We start from the raw sequence: 16,370 nt of genomic DNA, 5'->3' as shown, positions 1-16,370 counted from the left end.
AGATATCAGTCTTAAAAATAGCCTTAACCAGACTCCTTGGAAGATGCAGCCACTTGTCTGTACAGCTGTGATGCTGTGATAGAATAAGAAATATATATTTGAACTTCATCCCCTGTTCCTGGCACAGAGCTGCTAAAACCTTATAACTTCCTGAGTGACAGGCATGAGGGGGGCATCTTTTGTGGTACTATTTGGTTTGTCCCCAGTTCCTGGCATGGGATTCAAAGAGCTTCCAGGTTGGTGAATTCATCCACATTCAGGGAAAGTGGGGCACCTCAAACTCCATGGGAATTCTTGTACTTAGAATCCTTCTCGATGCACCCTATGCACCTCTTCATCTGGCTGTTCATTTGTATCCTTTAAATTATCCATCATCATAAACCACAAATAGTAAGTCTAAAATATTTTTGATAAGGAAGCAAAATAAATAAAAGTTACCCCTCCAGTCTTTCTGGACACGGTGTTTATTAGCAAAGAATAATATGAGGGTCCATCCTTCTCAAGGCAAAGAAGCCCTCGGGAGCCCCTGATTGGTCCTGCCAGGGAGGGAAGGGCTCCCATATTTGGAAAGCAGCAGGAATGCACCTCCCCCCGCAGCTCCTACATAGCTGGGCGGGCCCAGGAGTGTGTGCAGGAGGACAGTGCGCCCGTGGCTCTAGAGGCAAACGGCACTCCCAGAGCAATCCCAAGGTACGTTGTGGGGCAGAGTGTGCTTGTGGATTCTTTGGCCAGAATTTCTCATTTCTAATCAGACTGCAAACCAGGCAGTGATTTCTTTACTCCTACCTCCTGAGATGGGTCCCAAGTCAGGGGACACTTGTGAGAATGCTCAAACATCACTAGTGTTGCTGTCTGTGTTTTGGTGCTACAATAAAATGCTATTTTCGAGTTGGCTGGTTGGGATTTTCTTTTGCTTTTAAGCTCTTGCCTGTGAAGACTAATTTCTTTCTCCAGATCTCTATGCTTTTATTTTTTCAATTTGATACACCTGTAATTTATACTATTGCTTTTATTTAAGATTTCTCCTACCAAGGAGTATGGGCTGGTGACATGGGGTGTGGTCTGTGTTTAGAAGATTAAGGGATGTTTGCTTCCCGCTTGGATCTCTTTGGAGAAACTTGTCTGAGCTCACTGTGACAGACGGGCAGTGAGGGCTGTGATGCTGGAAGCCTGGATACTCAGGCTGCTGCCTGGTATGCTCATGTCCACCCTGGGACAGTGACTAGGTAGTGCCAGCAAGTAAGGAGAGGTCAGCAAAGGCCTCTTTGCAGGAGCCCAGAGGAGCCTGGATGTGCACTTAGGTTGCACGTTGCCTTTTTTTTTCTATGTAAGAACCAGTGTCACGCTAGAGTTGAACATTTTAACATTAACATTTTAACACAGTGATTTTACTGATCACTTTCAGGAAGACTGCAGGGAGGATGTGTTAGGATCCAAGTAAGCTAACTTTCTGTTTTGTTTTAGTCATTTTTTCCCTCTCCTTTTTTTGGGGGGTGGGTGTCATTAGATTTATTTACTTATTCTAATTTATTTAGTCATTTGTCAATGGAGGTACTGGGGATTGAACTCAGGACCTCATGCATGCTAAGCACACACTGTACCACTGAGCTATACCCTTCCCCTTAAGCAAATTAAGTTTTCAAACTCCTTCAGCTCTGCACTGGTGGACTCCGTAAATCTTCATCCAGGAGACAGCCTAAGCAAGCCATAGTGACCCTTCCTGTGCCCCTGATCTGCATGGACAAAGGTCCAGGTGCCGGAGGGCCCTGAACAGCAGACCTTGGGAGGTGGATTTCCACAATAGCTATTGTCGTTCCAGGAACCAGATGTGACAAACTACTCGGGAGGACTGGGGAGGGGAGATTTCCTGGGGTCAGCAGCAGCCTTTCAGATGCCCTGGAATCGCCTTGGGTGCTTCCCCATGCCCTCCTGTCCTCCCTGCCACCTCATTTCCTCTAAAATTCCTCCCAAGCCCTGCTATTCACTCAGCGTAGGGGTCCTCGGGGCCACCCACCATGCCCTATGAGTCAGAGGACGCTCTCCAGCAGCCCAGAAGGGTGGTGGGCACACGGGAACAGCATTCAGACAGACCTGGGTTTGAATCTGCCACCCAGTGCTGTGTGGCCCAGGGCAAAATACTTAACGTCTCTGAATCCCAGTACAACTTTTATAAGATGAGGATAATAATGCACCTACCCCACGTGAGGATTAAGTTAGGCTATGTCAGCAGCTGGGACGTGGGAAATGGGATAAGAAGCCAGCTGGGGGCGGGTTACACTGTCCCAGGGGTGAGACTAGAGAGGTGATAGCCATAAGCATTCAAATTGCCTGTCCCAGCTTCTTCTCTGTCTGAGAGAAAACTTAAGATCACCATCCCGAATGGATATAATTCCAGGCAGAAGCAAGAAACTTGGTATTGACTTAACTCTGTGCAGCCTAAGCCTGGGGAAACAATTCTGCTTCAGGAAAACGTGAACTGCGCGAGGATGCGACTCCTCACTTCCAATGTCCCCCTCGGGGGAAGGGGCGGGGGAGACTGGGACCACCCCACCTCCCATCCCCGGTGACTTAACCGCCCCGGCCTTCGCTGTTGCAGATTCTGACACGATGAGGAAGCATCTGGGTGGATGCTGGTTGGCCCTCGCCTGCGTCCTGCTCCTCAGCCTGCTCTCCGCCGTCAAGGCGCGAGGCATCAAGCACAGGATCAGGTGGAACCGGAGGCCCCTGCCAAGCGCCTCGCAGGCCACCGAGGCCTACACGGCGGAGCTGCGCCCCGGCGCCTTCATCAAGCAGGGCCGGAAGCTGGATATCGACTTCGGAGCAGAGGGCAACAGGTACTATGAGGCCAATTACTGGCAGTTCCCCGATGGGGTGCATTACGATGGCTGCTCGGGGGCCAACGTCACCAGGGAGAAGTTTGTCGCCAGCTGCATCAACGCCACCCAGGCGGCCAACCAGGAGGAGCTGTCCCGCGAGAAACAGGACAACAGGCTTTACCAGCGGGTCCTGTGGCGGCTGATCAGGGAGCTCTGCTCCATCAAGCGCTGCGATTTGGGGTCGGAAAGGGGAGCAGGACTTCGGGTCACTGTGGACCAGCCCATGATGCTCTGCCTGCTGGTTTTCACTTGGTTTGTTGTGAAGTAAGCTGGCAAGCAGGCTGACACGCCACCAGCGAGTTACCCTGGTTCCTGTCCCCCAGCCCCAAAACCCCACGTGTTCTGAAGGTACCAAAGAGCAGTGATTCTTCAGCGCTTCAAACAGCACTCACCAGCATTCACTCACTTGGGTACTTGGTTGTCCTGGATAAATATGCAGGCATCAAGTTCCCCTCCAGGCTCTGCCTGAGGGTGGCTTGTTCATCACCCCCATTCTCGGCTCCTGGTGGAGTGCCTGGCACCGTATTATGCAATAAATGTTTGGTAAGGAGATAAAAGAATGTACCAGGGACCTGCCAAGCACTTCACGACACTTCCCAACAACTCTTAGAGGTAGGTGTTACTCCCATTGTATAGATGAAGAAACTGAGGCTCCAAGAGGTAAAGTAGGAAAGCAGGTAGAAAGTGACAGAGCCGTAGTTCGACCCTGGCTTGCCTAACCCCAGACTTCCTGCTCTAGACAGTCCTCCTCTGGGGAGTATGAAGACTGATGCTGATGGCCATGTATTTGATAGCTTGTTACATGGAAGTTAAGTATTTAATTCATTTAACTAAACTAAGATATAATAAAGGAATTAAGCTAAACCAGAAATAAAAGCTAGACATAGTCCCCTAATTCCTTGTAAGGAAGTACTGCCAAGCAGATGACCCAGGGGACAAGATCTGTAGTGGGGTGTGCCTATGGCACAAAGATTGCTTTTCACAAGAAGTATAAATATTTGCTGTTCCCATCCCTGAAACAGTCCATGTATTTAAGAAACTATTTCTAAATGCCATGTTGGCTTTCTAATGTTCCCCCAACCCTGTGCTCATATTTTTAGATACACGCATATGAGCATCTTTAAATAGACTCCCTTACACAGGTACTCCACACGACCTCTAACCGTTCCCTCACTGCCACTTTGGCAGGGGGTCATCATTTCTGTGAGTCCCTTATCGCTTCAAAAAAATAATTCCCCAAAAGAAAGATTAAAAGGAAACTATGACTTTAGGGAGATCGGAGAGGTCCTGCATGCCGCAATCAAGTGCAGATACACCTCTTACTATTTATTATTTGTTAAACTATATATGTTACAAAATATGAATACAGTTTAAACAAAAAATAATGAAGCTAATGCTCTAAGATGCCTGCACAGGCCCTCTGAGGGTACGCTCAGAGACCCCACCAAGAATTGTGGAACCATATTTGGAGATGAAAGCTGCTGAATATCAATAGTCTGTAAGAGGGGGAAAAATGTACGTTGTCAGACGATTTATCAGAAGCATTTTAAAACGTGAGCTTTGATAATGGTACCTCTTGTTCTGAGTCTCCGCTACTCTCAGTGTTCTTCTCAAGGATACATTTGAAAGGTTTGAACACAGAAAGCGGGTGGAGGACGCGGGGGTGGGTGGAGCCGGGGGGAGCCGCCTTCTCTGCCCGGACTCAGCACAGGAGGAACACCTCACCCCTGTGGTTTCGCACTGTTCTCTTCCACAGTCCTGGTAAATTCTAGATCAGAGACCAGGACTAAAGTGCAGAACACATACAGCTCATTTCTTCCAAGTCAAGCTTTTTAAACATGATAGCAAAATCAATAAAGACAGAAAAGAACACGTACTTATAGGCTGATGTCGACGTTTCAAGTCCCAGCTCTCCTGAGCTTCCTTACAAGGGCGCACACAGCCACACAAGCAAAACGACTTCATTTCTTATGTGAAAACACTCAGGCCATGATGCAGTACGTTTTCTATCATTGCTGTCTTTTCTCATTTCATTAATAGTTTCAGAAATTAGATTCAATTGGGCGTGTTAGTGAATGGGGACATAGTGATTCAAATGCAAAAGTGATTTAGGAAGCTTTTAATTGAATCTGTATGTGCCTGAACATTCTTGCTTATGTTTGTGAATTACGAGATCAAGTCACGGTGTCACGAGTCTGGTTTTTCAATGTAGCCGAGGGTTGTCAAGTGCCTACTATGTTCAAGACCTTGTGAGAGGTTTCTGAATTATTCTTGACAGAGTCGTTTTAAATGGGAATAATCTCATCAACCATTGATTTCTTGTCCCTTCTGAGCACTCAGTTTTTTAAATGGAAGTTTATTGTAAAAGTGACATTAAAATTACAACAGACAGCTGAAGCAAAACATTGCCCACAATCCCAGCATCTGATTAAGTCGGTGTTCTATAACCTCCTGTTCCTTACCATTTCCATATATAAATGTACATATTTGCAGTGATAATGTAAATGAGCTTTTATAATCTAAATTTTGGCTCAACTTCTCTGCTCTTTTCATTTTACTATGATTTGGGGTTCTTACCTCCCCTTCTGCTTTCCCCAACCACCCTCCTCCCTGCCTGAGACATAGCCACACTTTCATTGTGCTCAGATAGATAAGGGAGAGCTTTTAGTTTGATTACTCCTTTAAAAAATACCATAACCATATACCTCACTTTTATTCCTCTGCAATTTGCCTCTCTAACTTAACACGGCATCGTGACCCTCTCCCCAGTGCAACCACTAGCTAGTTAGCTAACTTGTCCTTTTCGAATGCTGCATAATACGCCATATCATGAAATAGACCTTGACTGATGTAATCATTTGTTGATGGACCTTCAGGTTGTCTCCAGCTTTTTGCCACTGCAAACAATAAACATCCTTGTACATACAACCTTGCAATCCGTTACTATTATTGCCGTGGAGCAGATTTAAACGTGCAGAATTTCTGGAACAAAGTTGTATGCAACTTAAAATTTTTCTACGCGTGACTAGAGTATGTCCCTACATAGCTGGAGCAATTCGCTTTCCCACCCGCAGCATGCAGCGCTGACTTGTAGGACTTTCTGTGTCATTCAGGTAAGAGTGACTGCCTTTTCTACAAAAGGTGCTTAAACACCTTCTCTACTTTACAGATGACACTCCAAAAGCTTCCCCCAAATTTCTGACCATAAGGACCATTTGAAAATCCTAAAACTGTTAGCAATTTCCCTCCTGGACCTGATACTTGGCCCAAAACATCCGGATGAGAAGCCTGGAAAGCAGGCGGGGTGTGTGCAGGCTTCCAGCTCAGAGGATGGGTTTGCACAACTCCACACTCCGCAACAGTCAGGGCAGGCGTGGCGTGATGTTTGGTCTTGGCCTTTTTATTAATTTTTAGAAAAATAAGAAATGCAAGTATGTGCTTTCCAGCAACCGTGCTCTCTAGGTCATACAAGTCCAGAGGAGCAGGAATCGAGCACACGGTTTACGTAGCCCACACTGTTCCTCCCCTCTGAGCTGTCTGGACAGACAATCAGCGTCTCCCTGAAGCCCCTCCCACCCAAGCTGGCTTAGGATGTGACTGGCAAAATTCGGATACCCAACCCTCTGGTCTTAACGAGGTGTGTCCCAGGTAGTGGCCATGGGTTTGTCTTGAGCTGCCCACTCTCTGTGCCTCAAGACTTCTGATAACAGGTAACTGACTTTACTTTGCACCTTTGGTTTGGCCGCATCTTCTGTCTTTACCTTTTCTTCATGTCCTGTATGTGGCTGGCGAGGGATGCCCAAGATGCCCACGTGTTGCTGTGTGGCAGATTCTGGAGTCTGCCAGAGTCTCAGCTTAAATGCTGACAGTGGGGCCATGTGCCCACATGCAGGCAGTGACAAGTGAGCAGACCTGGCAGGCGAGTAATCAAGAAGACATCGGATGTGGCATCATGACAAGTTTCAGTCTCCCCAATGGAAAGCCCAGACCCTGCTCGGGGAGGTGCAGACGTCTGAGAAGCCCAGCTCAGGCCAGCCGCTGCGTGTCCCCTCTTTCTGCCCGAGCGCCATGCGTTCAGACCCAGCACAGGGCTCATTCTTCTCTCATCGTCGCTGCTGGTAGGAGACCCAGCTTCATTTGGGCATGCAGCTTCCCTGGTGGAAAAGAACGGAGCCAAACTCCCTTTCTACTGGGAACAACAGACCCCTGCAAAATGGGAATAAAGTGCTATGTCTGTGAGACGTGGCTAAACCCATTCCGGACCTTGGAAAGTCTGCTCCAGAAAAACACTCAGCTGTCTCTCTTGGCAAACGGGAGCCTTTACCTGGGCCCATGGAAGTCCTCAGACTGAAATAGGTCCCATGAACTTCCAAAAGGACCCCCCTGGCAGCTGCACCCAGCCCAGAGCTGACCCCTTAGAAAAGTTTATCTTCCAACACCTAAGTGTCACTGCTTCTCCAAGATGGTTCCCTCTAGCTGGTCTGAATTTCTTATCTCCATTCATCCACCCTGCCACCAGTCTTCCCTTGGAATTCCCAAATACTTGTGGGAAAACATTGCCTTTTAAACAATACGGATTGTTTTAACTCCAATAGGCTTGGCTTTACATTGAAGAAGGAAATTGACAAAAGGCCAGAAAGGAACTCAAGGAAGCTGGAAACAGGTCAGGGCCAGAGGACCCAACACAGCTGGTCTCCCTGCATAGAGGGAGGTGGGCGAGGGTGGGAGGTTCAAGGATGGGGGGGGGGGGGCAGTGGCTGGGAGCAGATCATTGCCAACTAAAAATTGTCACTTGCCATCTGCCTCTATGAGGATGAAGTCACTTGCCACTGCAGCCACTGAGCTTCAAGACACCCTGAGAGGAGTTCAGGATGGAGAGCAGGAATGAGGAACCCTGTGCTCTGGGGGGAAATGACAGAACAGGCCTTCAGACAATATAGTTAGATATTTTCAGGAGAAGATTTTATGAGCCCAAATCCTTGTATCTTCTCTTATCTAGAAAAGTACTAAAATCATGAATGGAGATGTCTGCTCCTCGTGACTAGCGGCAACCTTCTGCCAAAATGTGTGCTTGACTGCACGTACCCCCTTCACCAAAATCACATATATACTGACTTCCCCCAACATCTGTGGAGCAGTTCCTCAGCTACATGAGACACTGTCTCCCAGGCTGTAGTCCCCATTTCACCTCAAATAAAACTTAACTCGCAGCTCTCACTTTGTTGGATACCACCTAATTTGAATCGACTTTTTGTTTTGGTTTTTGGGGGGGGGGGGTAATTAGGTCCATTTATTTAATTATTATTATTATTATTATTTTAATGGAAGTACTAAGGATTGAACCCAGGTCTTCATGCATGCTGAGCATGCACCCTACCATTTGAGCTATACCCTCCCCCTCAAATCAATTTTTGCTCAAATAAACTAAAAATGTTTAACATGCCTCAGTTTATCTTTTAACAATTGTCAACTGAAAAAGATGCACAATCTAGCAGATGGAAAGGAGCTGCAAAGATCTGTGCAAAATGGAAGACTTATAGACAGAAAGGAGTGATCAAAGAAAGTTACCAGCAAAAAGTGGATTGCTTGTGGCAAGGTCACCTTCCTTTAGGGGGTGTCTGTCAGGCAGATATCTCACTAGTGCTGACCAGATAACTCCAGATGGACTGGTTTAAGATTCCACACCTAGGAGAGGTTGAAACTGTAAGTTAGGTATTAAGTCTTAATTTGGTGACACAGGCTTAGCACAAGTGACTCCATTTTGGGCCTGTTGCCTCTTTTGTATCAATATATTTGGTCATTCAGACGACCAGAATGTATTTCTCATATATATTTGGTCTTCATCCATGGTTCCTGGTTCACAGCTCCCCAAACCGTTGGAATTTCTTACTCAATAAGAAAAGTAGGAGCATCTTTTGTTACAATATTTAGTCTCTTGTCCTCACTTTCTGAAATCACCTTAGAGCCATAGCAGTGAAAGGAGAGTCTCGTTATTCATAACAAGTCCCTTTCAGCTACTACTGGGTTTATCTTAATGAGGTAACTTAGAAAGCACCTAAGGATGGAGGCTGGTTGCCAGGGGAACCAACCTTGAATTGAGGGTTGGAACTTTCACTCCCACCCCTTGATTTCTTGGGAGGGGAGAGAGGCTGGAGGTTGAATCAATTACCAATGGCCAATGACTCAGCCAATCTTCTCTATGCAATGAATCCTCCATAAAATCCCCAAAGGATGGGTTTGGAGCTTCCCAGTTGGTGAACATGTGGAGATTTAGGGAGAGTGATGCACTCAGAGAGGGCATGGAAGCTCCATACCCTTTCCTATCCCTTGCCTTCTCTTCCATCTGGCTGTTCTCGAGTCATATCCTTTTGTAGTAAACTGGTAATCTCGTAAGTAATATGTATCTCTGAGTTCTGTGGGCTACTTAGGTAAATTAATCAAGTCCAAGCAGCGGGTTGTTGGAACCTCAGATCTATTGCTGGTCAGTCAGAAGCACAGGTGACACCCTGGACTTGAGATTGGTTTCTGAAGTGGGAGTGGGGAGCAGGCAGTCTTGTAAGACTGAGCCCTATGAGATGGGTCTTATGTTATCCCCATTAAACAGATGGAGAAGTGGAGGTGGGGCAGAGAGTAATCCAGGGCTCATAATAGCAGGATGAGGATTTGAACAAGCGCAGTCTGGCTCAGAAAGCATCAAAACACACGAGGGATGTGGCAAAAGCTTTGTGTCTCAAACACTGAGGCCAGGGAATTCGTGACCAGAAGCCTCTCCAGTGTGTGAGCTTCTCATAAGCCCCCAAGGTGCCCCTTCCCCTTTATGCCGCGTGATGCGGGGCTGACACACTAACCAAGTACGGGCACAAAGGTCACAGTGTCACTGTTTAAAAAAATTTTTTTAATTAAAATTTTCAATTAAAGTGGGGGTTTGTAGTCTAGTCTTTTCCTGACCCTACTTTGGAAAACCGTTGCTCGCGAGAGGTGGGGGAGTGGGCGTAGGACAGCGTCGGGACCACCAGAGGGCGCCAGACGTGAACGACCCTGAACTAGAACTTCCGCAGAGTTCGCTTTTCGCATTATCATTAGCCATCATATTCACCCAGTTTGAGAAACTGGCTCGTCTTTTTTAGCCCCAAATCCTTCTCAGAGCTGGAGTCTGGGATGAGGAGCCAGGGTGGTCAGCTAATACCCGGATGGGGCAATGACCGTGAAATCTTCATGGAGTCACAGAGCCAGTAGGTACCACCAGGGGGCGTCGCCCTCCTCCTCTGCCTCCACCTTTACCACCTCCTGGAGATAGGGGTAGGGTTTTTGTTTGTTTGTTTGTTTGTTTTGCCAGGGGCGGGGGGTGGGTAATTAGGTTTATTTATTTAGTTTAGTTTGGAGGTACGAAGGATTGAACCCAGGACCTTGTGCATGCTATGCACTCTAACCACTGAGCTATATCCTCCCCCGGAGATAGGTTTTTAAAGACCTTCTTTAATGATTTGGGGGAAAGTATCTGTCAGGACATTCTGCCTGAACAAACTCTAGTTCCCACACTCATGCATCATCCGAACTTCTGAGGTTAACAAGAATGACTTGGCTTTTGAACTACTTTTGATCACCCTAACCTTGACTCTCCTAGGTGGCCTCTCAGGCTGGGCCGGTGGGGTTTGTGGAAGTGACCAGGCAGAGCATGAAGCAGAGGAAGCATGAAGCAGAGGAAAGAGCTGTGACAAGTTCATTCCCACAGAGGCCCAGAGACTGAGAGTGTTACTTACCCAAGCTCTACCTGCATATTGACTCCCTTTCCACTAAGGAGAGGGCGATGCCAAAGCCCATAGGCTCCCTTGGGTGAGTCTGCAGTATTAGACATCAGGGCTATGTACTCAGACAAATAGAAAAGAGCATTCGTTAATTCAGCGCAACAGAGAAGGATGCCTTGAACATGAGGAATACAGCAGTGAAGGAGACGGAGGAGATCTGTTTTTCTGGGAGCTTCATTTTAGAGGGGGGAGACAGACAGCCAACCAATCAGCAAGACACTGTCCTACAGAGCTGAGTGGAGTTGCTGAGACAAGGCAGTATGATAACAGGGTTAGAAGGAAGGGCTGTATCTTAATTGAGGCATCGCTGCATGTATATTTACATTTGTCATAACTCCTGAAGCTGTGCATTTGAGATAGGTGCATTTCACAGACATGTAGATTTTACCTTGATAAAAAACTTCTGGAGGAACCCAAACCCAGACACTACTGTATATCATCTAGTGATGACATTAAAAACATGTGTTTAAGGCCCTTCATATACTTCAACCTGAGCCAAATGGCCCTACTGGTCCTGACAGAAGCTCCAAATGGGTAGGAGGTAGAGCTTAGCTCTGGACAGGTCAAGATCTAGACCTGAACCCGGACAGGTCAGAGCTGACCCAAGCCATTGGTTTGAAGGTGCTAGAATGTGTAGCCAGTCTGGAAAGAGTAACTGGTATGAAAAGGACCAGATGGGCCTCTGGGCAGCCACGTAGCCAGATGCCTACAAGACCTTCCTTGCAGAGAAGAGGCACTCCCCTGATCAGACCTCAGGAGAGAATGTTCTGCTGCCACCCCAGCTTCCAGGGCCCTGAGGCATCCAGGTGCCTAGCTGAGGGGGAAGGATTGTACCCTACTGGATAAGGGCCTGCACTTCACCCCCCACTGCTGAAATGGTGGGGATGTGGGTGCAACGATGGTGGCAATGGAATGAATTGTAACTTTACCCAGCGAAGAGGTGAGTCCTCTTCTGCCCTGGGGTAATCAGTAAGGTGTCTGCTCCATTGCCTGTTAGGGTTTAGGACTGCTGAGTCTGAGTCATTAATGTCAAGTTCATTAAAGTTGTTAGCATTAATGTCATTGAGACAGAGAAAGTAGGGCACATTAGATCTAGGCTTCACTGAAACTATTTAAGGTTAATTTAGGTTGGGGATAATTTTGGACCAGTTAGAATTGTTTAGGGAATCTGGAATTTAAGTGTATTTAGGATTTCTTGGATCTTTTATGGCCGTTTGGGCTAAAGGAGTTTAGAGTCATTTAAAGCAAATTTGAATTTTTGAGATGCTTTAGAAAGGTGTAAATTTTAAGATCTCAGAGTCAATGGTGGCCCTTGGGGTCCTTTAGAGGTGTTTGAGTTAATTTAGGGTCACCTGGGATAACTTGGGGATTTTTAAGCATCATTTAAGAAAGCTGAGAATATTCAGTGTTGTTTAGGATTTAGGGTTTAGTTTTGTTTAAGATCTTTGAAGGCATTTTAAAATATAGAGTAGTTTTAGTTCTCTTAGGATCCTTTGGGGCCATGGAGGCTTCTGTGGCTGCTAGCCAGCCTTGCTGTTCAAAGTGTGATGTGTGGATCAGTACCATCGAGAGTTTGATGGTGACGCAGGGTCTCAAGCCCCATCCCAGATCTACAGAATCAACATCTTAACAAGACTCCCCCAAGAATCTCTTTGCTAGGATGGTGCAGGGCTATTTCAGACCATTTCCAGTCCTTAGAGCTTTAGGATTGTTAGACACATTAGCCATTAAAATAATTGGATTTTTTAAAGACCTTAGAATTAGGATCATTTTCTTCATTTAGGATATTTTATGTATTGAGTTAGGATCATTTAGGAGTCAAAATATTGAAGATGTGTTAGAGATTTCCATGGTTTAGCTTCTACTTAGATTACTTAGTGGTTTTTAAGGATGTTTCGTATCGTTTGGCATTATTTAAAGTCACTGAAGATCATTTAGGGCTTAAAGTCGTTTTAATTAATTTATGCCTCTTCAGGGTCTTTAAATTGTTTGAAGTCTTAGGCCATTTCAGGGAGTTCAGGATCACAAAGGGTTTACAGTCATTTGCAGTAGTTTATGGCCCATTTGCTGTGATTTGTGGCCATTCAATAGTTTGGGATGATCTAAAGTCATTTTAGGGGGGTTATAGGGATTACAATTGTTAAAAGAATTTGGGTCAAGACCTTGAGGTTGTTAGCCTTGGTGGTCTTGGTGTTTTGAGGTCTTTGTGTTTAGGGTACACCTGGATATTCATTTATTCATTGCACAAGCTCTTGCTGCCTTTAAAATCTTCTCTTTATCTTCAATTTTTGCCATTTTAATTATGTCTTGATGTAGGTCTGGTTGGATTCATCTCGTTTGGAACCCTCTGTGCTTCCTGTACCTTGATATCTGTTTCCTTCTTTAGGTTTGGGAAGTTTTCAGTCACAATTTTTTCAAATAAGTTTTCAATCACTGTTTCTCTTTCTTCTTCTGGGACCCCTATTGTGCATAGATTGGCAAGCTTTGTATTATCCCATAGGTCCCTTACATTGCTTTTATTTACTGATTTTTTTCATTTGGTTTTCTGTCTGATGTTCTGATTGGGTGATTTCCATTATTCTATCTTCTAAATCACTTATTTGTTCTTCTGCATTGTTTAGTCTGCTATTTATTGCCTTTAGCTTGTCTTTCAACTCAGCAATTGAATTTTCTGATTTTAATTGGCTCCACTTTATAGTTTCTAGTTCCTTTCTACATGATCTGCATTTCTATCAACAGTATCTCTTAATTCCTTCTGTGCTCTTATCATCTCCTTTTAGAACTCTGGTAGACCCTGGAGGTCTATTTTATTGTTTGTTCTTTCAGGGGATTTCTCTTGTTCTTTTCATTGGGAGTGGTTCCTCTGCTTCTCCATTTTACTTATTCTCTAGCTCTATGAATTTAGGAGTAACAGTTATCTAATGTGGTCTTGAGGGGCTGGTTTTATTTGGGAGCATCCCTGTCTAATATTTTTGTTTCAAGGGCTGTTTTTAATAATTCAAAAGTCCACAAACAGTAAAACCTGGAGAGGGTGTGGAGAAAAGGAACCCTCCTACACTGTTGGTGGGGATGTAATTTGGTGTAACCATTATGGAAAACAGTATTGAAATTCCTTAAAAAATGAAATATAAGCTTATGATCCAGAAATCCCACTCCTGGCCATATACCTGGCTGAAACCTAACTTAAAAAGATACATGCACCCCAGTGTTCACAGCAGCACTATTTACAATAGCCAAGACACGGAAGCAACCTAAATGTCCATAGGTAGATGACTGGATAGAGAAGTTGTGGAATATACATAAAATGGAAAACTACTCAGCCATAAAAAAGAATAAAATAATGCCATTTGCAGCAACATGGATGGACATGGAGACTGTCATTCTATGTGAGGTAAGCCAGAAAGAGAAAGAAAAATACCAAATGAAAGCATTTATGTGTAGAATCTAAAAAAGTGAGACAAATAAACTTATTTACAAAACAGAAACAGACTCACAGACATAGAAAACAAACTTATGGTTACCAGGGGGAAAAGGGAAGGTGGAGGGATAAGCTGGGAGTTTGGTATTTTCAGATACTAACTACTATATAGAAAATAGATAAACGAGGACCTACTGTATAGCATAAGGAACTATTTTCAATACCTTGTAACTGCCTGTAGTAAAAAAAATATGAAAAGGAAATATATATTTTATATATATACAACTGAATCACTATGTTGTATAGCAAAAATTAATGCAACATTATAAATCTATTATACTTCTATAAAAAAAAAAAGTAAATGTGAAAGAAAAGATCTGCCAGAGTTCAGTAGGTAGTCTGTGAGAATTGTTCCACATGTAGATGTATTTTTCATGTATTTGTAGGAGGAAGTGAATTTAGCATCCTTCTATTCTGCCATCTGCAAGCCCCTCCCAACTTACAGCTTTTCTTAAAAATTTCACATATTGAAATTGTGATAAGCTGCTTTTTGGCCAATACATAGAGTGACCATATTTATCACCCACACTGGGAATTTTTAGAGCAAAAGGGTGGTATTGATAATTACACTAGAGCAACAGACATAATAAATTAGAATTGTCCTGAGCAAGCCAAGACATACAGCACCTACCAATGAGCCCATAGTTTTAAAACATCTAAAGTTAACTTAGGTATTTATACAGCATATATTTATAGCTTATTATTTATATGAAGTTAATTTACATACTTACATAATTATATGCTTAACAAATAATTTTTATTTTGCTTGGTTTTAAAATGAAAAGAGCAATGTCAGTTTTATCCTAGTTCAGTTTTCAGGAGATTTGTTTGCATCTAAACATTCCAACAAAAACTTACTTCAATGAATCAAAACTTCACAGTATAGTATTGTGCTCACAGCAAACTCCACTCAGTAATAGCTCCATTACCTAAAACAGATACCACCAAATTATTTCAGAAAATCTGTTTTCATAAAGTAAACAAAAACTTCCAACTCCTTTGGCAGAAGGCTATTAGTATTTGCTGGGTGACTTTAAGGCACTCTCAACTTACATAAAGCTTACTGCCTGATTTGGGGTCTTGGTAGGACCCCAAACAGACCATTTATCTTTTGTTTTTTGTTGCCTAATGCACATATTGTACAGTACAAAAACCCACTGTCTTCGAGTGTTCACTGTCTGCTCATCTGTTCCACTCAGTTAATTTAGCAGCTAAAGAGCTACTACTTAGAGTGAAATCTAAATGTAGGAAATCAAAACCATGCTTGAAGGGAACAGTGATTTATCCAAATTTTTTCTCCCTCTTTAAATATATGTGAGCACTGTTTGGCAGCATTGCTGAAAAAAAAACCTCGTCTTGGTTGCTACATTTATCTAGAAACCAAATTATGTTGGTCACTCTTTAAACTCCAGGGACAGATGTCCTAGAAAGACAACAGTCAATCACATATTTAAATGCTATGAACCAACTATATAACTTCCCTGTGTTAGAGTTCTCCAGAAGAACAGAACCAATCAGATGGATATATATAGAGAGAAAGTGATTTACTTTAAGGAATTGGCTCACGCAATTGTGGGAGCTGGCAAGTCCAAAATCTGCAGGCTAGGCTGGCAATCTGGAGACCCAGAGAAGAGCCAGTGTTATAACTGAAGTCCAAAGGCAGACTGGCAGCAGAATTCCCTCTCCCTCAGGGGAGTCAGTGTTTTTCTGTTAAGGCCTTCAACTGATTGGACGAGGCCCACCCACATTATGGAGGATAATCTGCTTTACTGAAAGTCTATTGATTTAAATGTTAATCTCATCTAAAAGCACCATCGCAGTAACACCTATACTAGTGTTTGACCAAATATCTGGGTACCATGACCTAGCCAATATAAAATTAATAATCATACTTTCCATGCACCATAGGGTGGAACTTAGGCCCTAGTCTGAAGGTTTTAGGCTTGGCATCCCCTGGGGGCTGTCTCCAATAGAGGCAACCCCAGGTCCCCAAACCCTGACAGAGGCTTGGCCTTTTTACAGATGAGAAAACCAAATCCTAGAAGAAGGAGGTCATTGAATTGGGCCCAACAAGCCAAGGATAGTCAGGACAAAAATCCAGCCTCACTGAACAGCTGCCCCCAGCTGTTAATATAATTCTTGGCTCCACCAGGGCCTGAATGCAAGATTTATAGGGGATGTTCTCATTTCACTCCCTGTCTGGAACATTAG

General features: G+C 44.3%; 1 protein-coding gene across 1 annotated transcript; it reads left to right on the top strand.

Moving 5' to 3' along the window:
- The first annotated feature begins 611 nt into the window (after positions 1–611).
- Positions 612–5,804, top strand: PRND (prion like protein doppel). The gene is made up of 2 exons (XM_010972733.3): positions 612–690; positions 2,597–5,804. The coding sequence occupies exon 2, from the start codon at positions 2,608–2,610 to the stop codon at positions 3,142–3,144; it is 537 nt and encodes a 178-aa protein (XP_010971035.2). The 5' UTR covers positions 612–690; positions 2,597–2,607; the 3' UTR covers positions 3,145–5,804.
- Positions 5,805–16,370: the final 10,566 nt, after the last annotated feature.

The sequence above is a fragment of the Camelus bactrianus genome, chromosome 19, assembly GCF_048773025.1.
Source record: "Camelus bactrianus isolate YW-2024 breed Bactrian camel chromosome 19, ASM4877302v1, whole genome shotgun sequence".
In the NCBI taxonomy this organism is placed as follows: Eukaryota; Metazoa; Chordata; class Mammalia; order Artiodactyla; family Camelidae; genus Camelus; species Camelus bactrianus.
Note: the sequence above shows the minus strand (reverse complement) of the source record. Positions and strands in the feature narration are given on the sequence as shown.